The sequence below is a fragment of the Mixophyes fleayi genome, chromosome 2 (assembly GCF_038048845.1).
Source record: "Mixophyes fleayi isolate aMixFle1 chromosome 2, aMixFle1.hap1, whole genome shotgun sequence".
Lineage (NCBI taxonomy): Eukaryota > Metazoa > Chordata > Amphibia > Anura > Limnodynastidae > Mixophyes > Mixophyes fleayi.
In genome coordinates, this window is record NC_134403.1 from 328,501,776 (window position 1) to 328,515,752 (window position 13,977).

Below are 13,977 nucleotides of genomic sequence, written 5' to 3' on the forward strand. Positions count from 1 at the left end.
TAGATCATACATTTGCAAGCATTTATCAATAGTAAAAACCATCAAGACACTAGATAAACAAAAAACGTTTGATCATAAAGACATACTTTGATTTGATCATTGAGCAGCCAATTTAAATGGTTAGTTCCCATTATTTCCTTTTCACAAAGATAATGGTCATGACAATGTTAAAATGCCAAATCGTGTATCGCAGGAAGTAGCCCAAGACACGATCGGTCTCAATTATTTCTTTTTAAATTGTGACACAAATACTCCAGGGGGTTGGAACAGTTTAGTAGCCTCAAAATATACTGCCTTATATGCAAAACAAATTAAATACATGTTACTTTATTGTAACAGGATCTAACTATTGTGACAGAACAATAAGAGAGTGTGCGAGAATAGGTCATAACTTACATTGGAGCAATATTTTCATTGATTTCTGTTTATTATCACTGTTAAAGCAGACTGGTTCCGATTGTATTGTAAAGAGTTCCGAAGTTTTAATAAGCAACTAGTAGGTTAATTGGCTGCCATCAAAACTGACCCTAGTCTCTCTGTGTCTATGTTAGGGAATTTAGACTGTAAGCTCCAATGGGTCGGGGACTGATGTGAATGAGTTCTCTGTACAGTGCTGCAGAATTAGTGGCGCTATATAAATAAATGGTGATTATGATGGGTGTTGAATAAAAGGATAGCAAAAAATTCACACAAAGAATCAGCAGTTTATAAACTAGAAGCGGTTCTCCTAGTACATTTGTAAATGCCATTTTAATAGATTATCTTTAAATATACTACAAAGCAGGGAGCAATTATGCATATTGTAAATAAACTCCATCTCCCTCTTCATCCAACACCATGGGGCATATTCAATTGTTGCCATTCCCGCAGCGTTAAAAGTATTACCGTTATTACGATAATACTAAGCCAGATTTCAGCTCGCAGCTCCCAGAGTTGCGAGCTGAAATCCAGCGTGAAAAGTACCGTAATAATGGTATTTACGCGCACCATTACCGTAATGACTAATAGTGCGCACGCCGTGTTACTTTTACATGTAACGCCAACAATTGAATATGCCCCTATGTTTGAATCCACTCATTTAATTGCTGTTACAACGTTACTGGGTGTTCCATGTCTATTCCTGTGAGAATGTATTTCATTTTACGGCTTTGCCTACCGAGACTACTGAAGGGCAACAGGCATGTTAATAGGCAATAGCTGTACAATGGTAACGGAAAACAAGTATACTCCAAGGTTTTAGAATCGAAACAAAAAGGCTCACTATAGAACTTACAAAGTGCTAGCGAAGACAGGTGATTGTGCTACATCGAAATCGCACCACATCGGAAAAGCAGACTGCTGCAACTTACAAGACCTGTTAGAAAGAAGGTATGACAGTCAGAAGACAGATCATTAATGTCCACACTAGTAAACGCTAGAGGGTCAGCCACCAGAGACAAAATGAAGTTGAAGGGGAGCACTCTGAAGCTGGAAATGGAGCCATCAGATAACAAATGGAAACTAAAAATGAGCAAATTGATTTCTTGAGCCATCCAGTGCCTAGAATACAGTTTCATTAACATAGCTGTACGTAAGCATCCTTCGCTCAACACTTAATGTGTGGTTCGCAATCTTTCTTCAAGACAATGCTCTTGATAAAACTGTAATTAAAGTCATTTTCAGAGAATTGGCAATCCTTTGCATACAAATTAAGCAAAGTAGCAGTAAACCTATCACAAACTACATCAGGCTCTGGAACCGCTGGGACAAGAACACAATAAAAGCCAGGATTAAGAAGAATGCATGCTATACATTTTAGTGATAAGAGGAACACAGACTAAAACTAGGTTTAATCTAGCGGTTTTACTTTATCAAACTGAAAAAATCCATAAGTAGTATTTCCACCCTATTTTTTTTCAATGTCTGCGTGATAGCAGCTATCTAGAAGTGTTCACAACTTCCATACTCCTACCTTCAGCAGCATCTTCTCACTGCATAGAGCTTGCTGTGGTTGACAGATGCCGCGACTACTATGCAGAGGTGGATACAAAGTATCCGGACAAATCTGACTTCTCTGTACTATGCTCCAGCATTCTGTCTCTGGTAACTTAGCAGCCTGGAGCCACAGCAAAAAGAATGCTGGGACATGCAGAAGGCAAATTAGACCAGCTGCCCCACAAACACTATAGCACTCGTAAACAGGAGAAAATATGACAAGTGCAGTCATTTCAAAACCCCTATCTTTCTACAGTGATATTTAGAGGATAGCTCAGTACAGAGTTTGTTTCTTTTACAATATCCTGCGCTGACTACTTTTTGTCTTTGGGATATGCAATACAAATGCAATCATTTTTTTCCCTTTGGCTCAGCATCTCTGACTTAGACCTATCTCATGAGAAGGAAGTTTCGCTAATCACACTCAATATCACAAAATATATAACTATCAAAGCTGAAAGAGAATCCAAATCGCAAAGTAGAGAAAATCATGTATAATTCAGGAGCCGATTAGGCAAATCTAGGAGCCAACGCGAGTCAGGAAATGTGTGTATCCCATAATATCAATAGAAGGGTCTGTCAAAAGTTAAACGTCAGCAGTCACTTTTCGGGCACATTGGCTACCTGGCTCCTGCTCTGATTATATCTGACATAAAACACCACATAGCTGGCAGAGGACTGCTGTGAGAACAGAGATCTACCAACCACACCAACAAGTTAGAATACATTCTAGAATTGATCAAACAGCTATTGTGTGGCTACATTAGACAAGGATACTGCCACTCAGGACTAGCAGCAGGAATGGCCTGTGTGGCCAACTTTAGGTCTTCCTTACATTTATATGGCCAACAAAATCGTATATGGGTTGACACTTGTTTCACTCAATGACCAACTATCCAGGAACTAAAGCCAGGCGGAGCACCCGAATAGACTTTCAGCTGCTGTAATACAACAGACAGAAGAAGGCAAGTACATGAAATGGGGTTTTTGTAATTCAATGCAGCTGTGCAAATTTTTTGCCGTTCCACTTCTCCAGAACTGGCAGCTGGGAGGAAATGAAGTGGATTGTCTCATTTATATCACCACCTTAAAAATTGGTAAAAGGGTGTTCATACCAATCTTCCTACCTCCAAGTGTCCGCATGCACTTCTTTACAACAACTATAGATGGTAGTGATGGGCCAGAAGAAGCATTATCACACCCTACACCTGACCTATGATCCCAACATACAAATGACAAGCATGGGAAATGTAGAAATGACAACCAGAAACATTGCTAAACACCCATTCAGAGGCCAAGGAAGGAGGCTGTCCCAGGGATCAGTATATAAAAAATACCCTACCAAAACACCTTTAAAGACTACTATTATACTATTAATGTTTCAAAAGGAGAAGACAACTGAAAACTGATAGTATTTGCATTTTAATCATCAATAACACAATTAAAGAAATGTAACTTACAAAAACCTCACCAATTTACAGTTTGGCAGAAACCATTCACTCAATAGAATAGTGGACATAGCCCGTATGTAACCTATCAATGTGCTAGGAACCAGTGATATTACTACGGGTACTGCCGCTAATACTTGTGAGCTCCAACATCTTCTCTGAATTAGGCAGGCAAAGCTAGAAACAATAAAAATATGAACGCATGAAAAACCAATCAGGTTACGGTTTATACCAAAGCTAACTTCAGAAGAGCACCTATTCCCGGAAGTACAAGCACAACCATCCTCACAGGATAATTTAGTAAAGGAAAACATGTGTCCAATATGGCAGCATAGAGATTACCAGCTAGATGAAAAGGGCTTTTTTTTTAACCCATTATTGGGGACAAACATGAATCTTGCAAGCTGAAGGGAATATTATACCTTATAAATTAAGGCCTCGGTCACAAAAACGCACATGCGCAGTCTCAACTGTGGTCCAATAAAACTAAAGGACACTTTTTAAAGGCAATAGTCACTCTACAAAACACCATATGATGTAAAAAATTCCATAATTAAATAAAAGTACATCACACTGCCTTTATAGAAAGATTCTTGAAAAAGCATTTGCCTCAGCTTGCACTGTAATTCAGTGAATAAATTGTTGTTCAAAAGGCAGCATGAGAGCAAGCTGGAGATCCTACAGGTCAGACTAGGAGGACTAGAAATTGATTGTGCAGTATGAACAGCTGTAAGTTAACAGGCTAGTGCCATACCTGGTTTATAGGGGCATTTATCAGGGACTTTGGCAACTACCTGATATATGACACACTAACAAAGGAAGACCAAGCAGTAGGTAGAGCAATGAATATTTTAAAGCAAATATATCAGCAAGTCTCAGGAACACCAATATTATGATTATTCTTATTAAAAAGGAGTTCACATTCAATTAGACTAGCCCTTTCCCCTCCTTGAAATACCAATAACATTTCATTAATTAAAAATACTTCTACTTCTACCAGTCAAACACACCAGTAAAAAATAACTTATTGGGGCTAAATGTGTGCGAGATAGTATGGAAGCCTTATGAAGCACAAAATGGCTGGTAAAGGAGGATATTATCTTAGAATGAGCCACATAGCAAATGTATATATAGTGTCAAAGGGAGGTTTTATAAATATATAGGAGACCATTACAATCTCTAGAATACAGGCTCTCATGGGCAGCGTCCTCTCAAACCATTGTCTCATGTCTGTCTCCATTGTATGTCCTTATGTCTTTTGCTGCATTCTGTGTGACTCACACTCATCTGTGCTTCTTAAGAGCAACTGCCCCATATATTTGTGTTTTTGCTTACTGTATCCATTATATTCAATCTATAATTGTTTTAATACAGTGCTATGGAATCTGTGGAACCTTGGAAATACATAACGTTACATATATTAGAATAACCTGTGCTTCACGATTAGTGGCACTTTACTTTCAGTTTGTAAACTAGTCAGATGTCTTTTAAAGTTGACTATAAATATATATCCTAAATATAGCAAAGAAAGGTGAATTGTACCATTTGCCTTTTCGTGAATATCAAATTATTGTTTATTCAAAATTATCTCTACTCACTGCCATATTTCTGTAGAAGTAGCTTTATAATCATTTATTTACAGGGGTGGCACATATGCCATAAATGACAGTTAATGACTTGGGCCAGGACATATGCTTTAGTACACTTTTTTAGAACCTGTTTAAATCTTCTAGTATGATTGTATTTTTATGTAATGTAATTTATAATAAATACGGACAGCACTGTATAGCCCACTTTAAGGGGCATGATGGCAGCCCACAAGATTCATAAATATTATATGCATCACCTCACTAAGAATGTAGTTTCATGTTCTGGGTTTAATTAACCTTTATTACACTATAGCTGCCATGTTAATTATACACCAATGACCTTACAAGAAGGGGAGTGGAGCCCTATTTAGGGTATTAGAAGGGATTGGAGAGGACTTGCTTCTAGCGAGGTGCCAGACTGGATAACGAGAGGAGAGTGCTGCAGAGCAGCTGATTCCCGGCACCAGACAATGCCGGGGAGCTCAGGACAGGCCACAGCCATTACACTTACATTTCTGAAGTCCAGTGTTCATCTGCGGGTGAGGGAGAAGCTGGAAGGCGAGGTCACCTGGTCCTGGCTAACAGGCCAGCATGGCAGAGCTGCACTAACACCGCATAGGGGGTCGCACTCCTCCTCGCACTGTACATGGAGAGAAAGCACAGGTCAGACCGGGGGCACAACACGGAGACACTAGACACACTGCGGGGCGTAGCCACGGGAGGGCCCACCACCCAGCAGCCACCGGGGGGAGGACGGGCTCACCCACCCAGGCGGCCGGGGGGGAAGAGGGCCGCAGCGCCGCTCACTTACCTGGGCTGGATCGGATGATGAATGGCAGCGCTCAGCCCCGTCCTCCTAGTGCCTGCTGATTTGCCGATTACTATTTGGTGAATCAGCAGGCACTGAGAGAAGGGGCCGAGCTCTCTCATTGGTCCGCCCGGCGCCAGTGACGTCAGCGCGCACTGGCGTGCTGCGGGGTGTCGTCACGCGCGTGCGCGTAACCACCAACAGAAGTCGCAGACGCTGCCCCGCCACCCACCGCCATTTCAGCCAGACACGCGGCGCATGCGCACTCTGCCGCTGTCGTACAGCACGTACCAGTATTACCCGTCTGCAGCAGGGGGTATACTGATAAAGGCAGAAGTCAATACTATCTAAGATCTTTAATCTTCTTGCAGGGTAAAATAAGTGTGGGCTCATATTTTAGATGTAGTTACGTCCACGACTTGCTGCTGTTTTAATTGCAAGAGCTAAGATTTGACATTACTTATACACGTGTTATTTCATTGTAGTCCTGAAAACATCACATAGTCAAATATATACATAATAATAATTAAAAAAAAAAATTAGCACTACCTTGTAGTCAGGTGGACTGAAGTAATAGAAAATTTAGCAAAGTGATATTGTATATATTGTATAAAGAGCAAGGAAACATATAGCTATATAATGTATCTTTTTGTGGCAGTTTACCCCCAATTGTAAATCAGTATTACATGTATTGGGCATTGTGTAGTAGATGTATGTGTTAAGAACCCCAATCACTCCAGGTGGGTTACTTTATCTAAGCCTGGGTACACACTACAGATTTTCCACCCGATTATCGGGCCAATCACACAATAAACGACCGCTCGGCTGGCTATCGCACTAATATGTACACTACAACGATGAACGATTATCATTCCAGAGCACATCTTATCATTTGCTTTGATTTTATAAACTGACTATATAGCTCGTTTAACAATGTCATTCCAATTCTGATATAATGCTATAGCATCAGGAGAAATGTTGAATAGTATAACCAGCCTTAGACAGAGGTCTGTTTTTTTAATTTCTGTCACTTCTTTCAATCTGGAGCAACTAGCAACGAACACTTTCTGATGTCACACCATGTTTTACAAACTCATTTGATGCTCATTACTCATGCACTTTAATCATATTTAAACACCTTGGGGATAAGAACAAGTAATGTGGTGTATTAGAGCAAATTATTTACATTAGATACCTTCACCAATGGGGGGGGGTTTCTAGAGATACAAATCACTGAATGAATGCAGTGGCTAGACTAATTTTCCTCTACTGCTGCTCCGCTCTGTATGTCCCTACATTGGTTGCCTTTATTTTACTGAGTCCAATATAAAATACTACCTAGCATACAAGACTATAAACATTACTGCACCAACATACATCTCTTTACTTGTAGAGAGCAAAGGGTACAAAGCAGGGAGCACAAGATCTGTGTTTCTCCTCCTGTTGTTTGGAATGCCCTCACTTGCACAACAAGACTTTAGCTGGGTAAACACTACAGGTTTTTCAACCAATTATCATGCCAAAAACACGATAAACATCTGTTGGGTCCGATATCAAAATAGTGTGTACGGTCCCACAATCATGTTTTATCGCACCAAAGCACATTGTATTGTTTGATTTGACTTTATAAACGGAATAAAAATCTTTATCAACAATGGAACGATGTCGGGCAAGTATGGAAGTGTGTATGTACTCGCGACCAGCAGTGGAGCCAGATCTCCATGGAGTTTGCAGCGTCACAATCTTTTCAGCAGATGGTTATGACAGATGAAGATCACTGATCTGAAGGTAAATCGTGTAGGTGTGTACACATAAATTTGCATGCACATCAGGGCTTTCAGTCATTGGCAGAATCGTTGCAGAGATCGTATCTGCAGTAATTTCCTGAAGTGTGTACCCAGCTTTTCCTGTAGCCTCCAAACTTTTAAACATTCCCTGAAAACTCACCTTTGCAGTCAAATTTATCAAATTCAGTTAATGTTATCAATTCCCTAACCCCACCCCCAGGCTACTCTACCTGATTAACAACCCTCTACACAGTGACACATAAAACTTACATGCATTATCTTTCTATGTTCAAACAACCCTCTGACCTCCAGACCAACATTATTGTGTAACTGGATCACTTGGCTGAACCAATATGCAATATGTGGAACCTGTATTGTTGTATAGACTGTGAGCAGGGCTCTCTTAACTCTTGGTCTGCCTGTTAGTATCCAGTCTCCTCTCTTTACCCCAAAAAAGCAATGTGATAGATTCTGTGATCACCATAACATTCTCTACTAATTATATGTACAGATACCATTTTCTGTTCATTTACTATGCAGGTTAAGATAGGAGTGTTGATTTACAGTAAAATAATGCACATCAACCCTGCCTGTATATTTTACCTAGAGAGAATAAGTACAATTATTATTTCTCATTAGAAACTCCTATAAAGACATTTTCTTATATTTCTTAATTAATGAAAAATTATCATTTCATCAGAGCTTTTTGAATGAGCTGTCAGAGAAGGCAAAATATAACTACGGTAAATATAAGGATCATCTAAAAAATCAGCGTATTCTGTACTAGACTGAAATTTCAGAAGATATAATTTACTTTTCCTGTAAAATATAAAGTCTGTTAGAGTACTTTTAATGGAACTTTGAACAGACGTCTGTGACCTCGTCTTTATAGGGTCACTGAACATGTGACTACGGATATCCTTATATTTTATAGTATGGGTACTTTTTGCACTAGATCTTTGTGCAGATGTTTATTTCTAGCCATTTATAAATTAACTTGGATTTTCCAGCCTCTTACTTAATAAAAGATAAAGCCTTACAAAAGCAATGTTCTACCTTTTGTAAGTTTTGTATTTCTGATATTTGTTACATAATCCAGGAAGGAACCTGGAACTCAAGGCAGATTCAGTGTACACTACAGTAGCCTGCCACAAATAGTGACCTACTCTCTCCTCCTCTTCACCTGCACATCCTCTTATACATCAGAATCCCAACACATTTTGTTTTCTTAAAAGACATTGTCATGTCACTATAGCTATAACAAATAAATAAGTTACAAATAAATAATTACAGTAAAATGATGGGCAGCACGGTGGCTAAGTGGTTAGCACTTCTGTCTTACAGCACTGGGGTCATAAGTTCAATTCCCTACCATGGCCTTATCTGTGAGGAGTTTGTATGTTCTTCCCGTGTTTGCGTGGGTTCCCTCTGGGTGCTCTGGTTTCCTCCCACATTCCAAAAACATACTGGTAGGTTAATTGATTGCTAGCAAATTGACCATAGTCTGTGTGTGTGTCTGTCTGTCTCTCTGTGTGTGTATGTTAGGGAATTTAGACTGTAAGCACCAATGGGGCAGGAACTGATGTCGGTGAGTTCTCTGTACAGCGCTGCGGAACTAGTGGCGCTATATAAATAAATGATGATGATGATGATATGTAATTACATTTTTCTCCCTGAATTAATAAATAAAAAAAAAATGTGGGTTGGTCCATGTGGTCATAAGGATTCAGGTCTTAGTAAAATATATAAACCTGAGCCCTTACCCCTATGTAAAGGTTACAATGATTTACATTTTTATGATGCATATTGAAAGAACTGCAATTAGTTGTTATACATTGGCTGCTAAACGAACATGACTGTATTTGTGGCAATCACAACTATTGGTGAAGGCTGCCTTTTCCCAGAAACCACTAGGACATACTGACAACCCACCAATGTGCCTACTTTTATAACCAAATTTGTTGGTACTATGTTGAATGCTAGTTAGTTATATCATCATTCATTGGTGTTCCCTCTGGCGGCAGCAGCTGCGGCAGAATATGGAGGACAAGTGTCCTGGCTCTGTTTCCAGCAGTGAGCATAATCCTAGAGAAAAACACAATTCACACAGCTACTCCAAGTGGTGGATAACCACAAGAGTACCTGTGCTGCATGGGAGCAAAAGCCCTTTCTAGAACTAGAACAGGAAGGAGTTTCAGTTAAGATAGCTTGTGAAGGACAGTTATTATCATAAGCAAAACGGTTTTAAGATTTCTACAATAACTGGTTGATTTGTGTCTCTCCTTGTTCCAACCCTGCTACATCACCACTAGTTGCACAGAAATGGCAGTCACAAATGATTGCTTTATTATTGGTGGCTGATACTGCAATCCGCACTTTCCCCAACAGCAGTTACAATTGTTATTTAGCTTTCTTATGTATCAAACATTCCCCACACCTCTTAGATTATAAGCATATTTGGGCAGGACCATCTTAACCTTGTGTATCATGTCATTGTAAGTAATTTCTTTGTAGGTGATTAAATATTCTACTATATTTACTTTGTATCAGGCTGTAAGATATACACAGAGACACTTGACTGCAGCCATTTCACATGTATTGTGAGGTTAACATGGGACTATGATTACAACAACTTGTAACTGTATTAATGTGTTTTAGTAATTTTATACATTACACTTTTCTGAACAATTTTAATAAAAATATATGTACATTTTAAAGCTGACTACACATGGGTCGATAATGCTGCTCCGAAAAAGAGCAGGGCAAAATGTTCAAGGTCTAAATTAGCCACAAACTGGTGGCGCCAAACTGTACGAGTTTTGCCATTTAGCGCTCAGTGGCCAGATCACTAACGGATCATATATTGGACCAAATAGTGTAGTAGAAATGACAGTACACATATTCTGATGGTGGCCACACACAGCAATATTAGGCCAATGGCTAATATGTCTGTGGTCAGCTTTACTTAGGCTCTTTTATTGTCAAATCTACGTTCTTGTCTGAATCTATCAACCAATTTAGTGTGTAGCGTACGTATTACCTTAGTGTGCATCTTCCTATTGGAGGTGATTCAGTAATATACCTTACCAAGTATTGCAAATAACTGAATTCTTCATACTCTAATACTAAATTAGCAATATTGGCCCAAAACTTTTGGTGTGAAAATTAAAAACGCTAGAAAACCAAAAATGCAAATTGATTCACTATGGCAAGGCCTAAGATAGTAGCACTTACAGAGTAGGCAATGATTTTGTTGGCTAAACCAAGATTTACTATCAATTCACTGGGAACCAGTGACGTCGTCACCAAAGCTGGATTCACAAAGTGGGTTACACCTTAGTAATGTCACTGGTTTCTAGTGAATCGTATTTACCCTTGTTATCTAGCTGGGTTCACCATATCCACAGAGTCCGATACATATCACAAGCAGTGGCGGACCCAGGAGGGGGGCGATCCGGCAGGAAGCCCCCTGGTAGGGGCTTGCTGCTGGATCAAAGAGCTAGAACGCCAAGTTGGAAAAACTAGAGAGCAGAAGCAGAAGAAGACAAGACCGAGGGTGTTTCCATCACTGTGGGTGGCAGATGGAAAAAGTAACTAAAATAAGTTTTGTGGCCGATGATACAATAGCACCGTCTATGGGAATGTTGAAATCTAATAGGTCAGTTAAAGAATAAGAAATATGTGAGCCAGGCAGAGAAGTTGTCAAGGAATTGGGAGACTGGACCTGGCTGGTGATAAATGACAGCAACATGAAGGTGGAGCAGATATCACCAGTTAGCGATCACCAGTCATATCTGAAGTCCCACCCATTCCTCATAGGGGAGGAGCTTGGGCCTATTTAAGGGCTGAAATTCAGTCTGGTCCTAGCTGGTGTTTTCTAAAGGAGCCAATATACCCTGAACTTTGTGCATAGCTCTGGTTTGCTGTGCTTCCCCACAATAAAGCTCCTGTTTGACTCCAGACTCAAAACTTTGGCTGGTGACCTGATGTTAACTCACTGCAGACAGATACTGTTATTTTTGAGCATACAATTTTTTTTGTACAGCATACAGAATATCCACCTACAAGCAGCTTGTTTCACCCTTGTTAGGGTTCCTCAGCACCAAATAGGAGTCTTAGGCAGCACATAAAGCGCTATAGATAAGCTGGCTTTTGATCATAAATTTATTGTGACACATTCAGCATGATGTTACCACACACAATGTGTCCTAACAGACTGGTTGGGAATCACAGAGGTAAAAAGTGTTCCATAGATCGCTACAGAGTTTTTATAAATGGCAATGCATGTCCGTTTCTACTAAAGAAAGAGTTAAATACACTATAAAACCTATACTGATTCTCTGCCAAATACAACACAACTGCAACAAACAGAAATACTGAATGAAACAAACCTATTAAATTACTCAAATTAAACAAACATTAAAATAACCTGTTGATTGTACCACTCTGTGCGTGCAGAGAGAATAGAGCATTTATACCTCCCCTGCGCCTGCCACTTCACATTTATTAGTAGACTGTTGAGACTTGCAGATAAATTGGTTCCACCACGGCCTTCTATGCATACAAGGCTGGAATCAGACCTTGACACATGCGACTACATACCTGTGCCTGTGAGACAAAGCCACACAAGCTATAGCCTTCTACACCATCAAAAGTAAAATGGTAATCTACATTACATTATTGAAGGAAAGCTTTTGAGTTGCAGCTGTATAAAGCAAGACCTGCAATTTCTCACAGCCTGCAATAAGCAGTGTTTTCAAAGGCCTTTAAAGAAGTAGCAAAGTCACAATACTGGCTTCCAACCTTCAAAGCTTATCTGAAATACATTAGGAAAGACGTCCTGTGACCTCACCATTTACAATTCAAACAAGCCTTTCAAAAGCCCATGAATACAAATAAAGGCGAAAGAAATCCACAGGCAAGTTTTCCCAGCATCCGCCTATTGGAAATGGCAACTGACAACACAATTCAGGTCTCCCTTCCCGACCCTTTCACTGCCAGGGCAGTTCACATGTGACAGACACTGACAGTTCTGAGGCTGATTTGTCTGTGGGTGAGAGCACCACCACAAATCTGTCAGAACTACGGATCAGAAAGCATAAGGAGAATTGTTCCATATTACAGGCACTATAACAAATTGTACTGATTTGAAGAATTCATCCCACATTGTAATACATCCCTCACTCCACTGAAGTTTTCCAGTTCTGAATAACCACTCAAGTTCTCTACCCCAGAAGGACTTGCTTTCTCCATTTTCCTCAGAAAGCATCATATTCTACAAAAAATGCGTCAAGCTACGTACACACTAGCATTTGCGATGCGTTGGTTTTTTTTCGGCATGTTAAAATGCAACTAAAACACACGCAAAGCACACTGAGTTTACATATATATTTAATGTGCATTTACAAGAGTGTTTAAACATGCGTCTGAAAAAACAGGACGTTCTTATCTTGCTCAAGCCAAGCATGTATAAACTACTCACATTGCTTTTACAATGCACAGTCCAACTGGGTTGATGCGCATAGGCCAACCTCAAATTGAACATACAGGACCTCAATTAGAGTCAGACGCAAAGTCCGTTTAAGAAGTGTAGGAGTGGTAGTGTGCCGCAGCTTGGTAGGGTATTACCAGTGGCAAACAACCCTAGTTGCGTCCCACTCTTAATACCCTATTGAGCTGCGAGCAGTTCCTGCAGCTAGCTAACCGCTTGCACCACCTAATTCCTGCCGCACAGCTTTAGCCTTGTTTTGACGTATGTTGCGTCTGCGTCTCACTGCGGCTAGGATGTATTTACATGGTCACGCCTTCACAATTCCACGTTCTTCCCATTCTCTCCTAATCTGTCGCAAGTGTTAATTGCGTCCAAGATGCAGGCGGATTTGGTGCTTTCTGCACATGTGTGGTAGTGTATTTTTGTTGGATGCGCCTAAAACAGACTTTGCGTCCGACTCTAAATGAGGTCCATAGTGTTCAAGAAACACAAGGCAAGTGAACCGTGTACAATTACAATATGTGTATGCAATTACATTTTTGGGTTTAACACCAGCGTGTATGTAGCCTTAGAGTGATTTTTTAATATACTCAGTCAATAAACTCATGGTATAATGTATAGACATATTTTTTGTTAACTTAAACTGTATACAGAGTCTATAAAAATAACTTGTGTCAAGAATGTCCATTTCGACTCATTAAGCCACTTTTATTTCACTTTTGGTGTGACCATTTTTATAGAATAACCCCCCCCCCCCCCAAAAAAAGAACTCTATATTCCAGAGACAGTGACCTCTAGCTTTCCCATACAGTCCAATTACACAGCTGCACTTTAGGGCACTAGTAATGCATTGTACTTATTTTCTTAATGAGCAACGCAG

At 39.9% G+C, this 13,977-nt stretch overlaps 1 protein-coding gene across 3 annotated transcripts in view; it reads right to left on the bottom strand.

The window, feature by feature from the left end:
- FAM222B (family with sequence similarity 222 member B) overlaps positions 1-13,977 on the bottom strand; it is a 91,480-nt gene that overhangs the window by 13,862 nt on the left and 63,641 nt on the right. The window contains exons 3-4 of one of the 3 annotated variants that reach the window (XM_075196831.1): positions 5,523-5,651; positions 1,274-1,354 (exon numbers count right to left, since the gene is read on the bottom strand). Coding sequence is in view for 2 of the 3 variants with exons in the window: in XM_075196830.1 (XP_075052931.1) it covers positions 5,523-5,544 (22 nt within the window). In the remaining variant the exon portion in view is untranslated. Of the gene's footprint in view, positions 1-1,273; positions 1,355-5,522; positions 5,652-5,822; positions 5,959-13,977 lie in introns of those variants that run through there. The other 2 variants (XM_075196830.1, XM_075196829.1) reach the window with 2 other exon arrangements.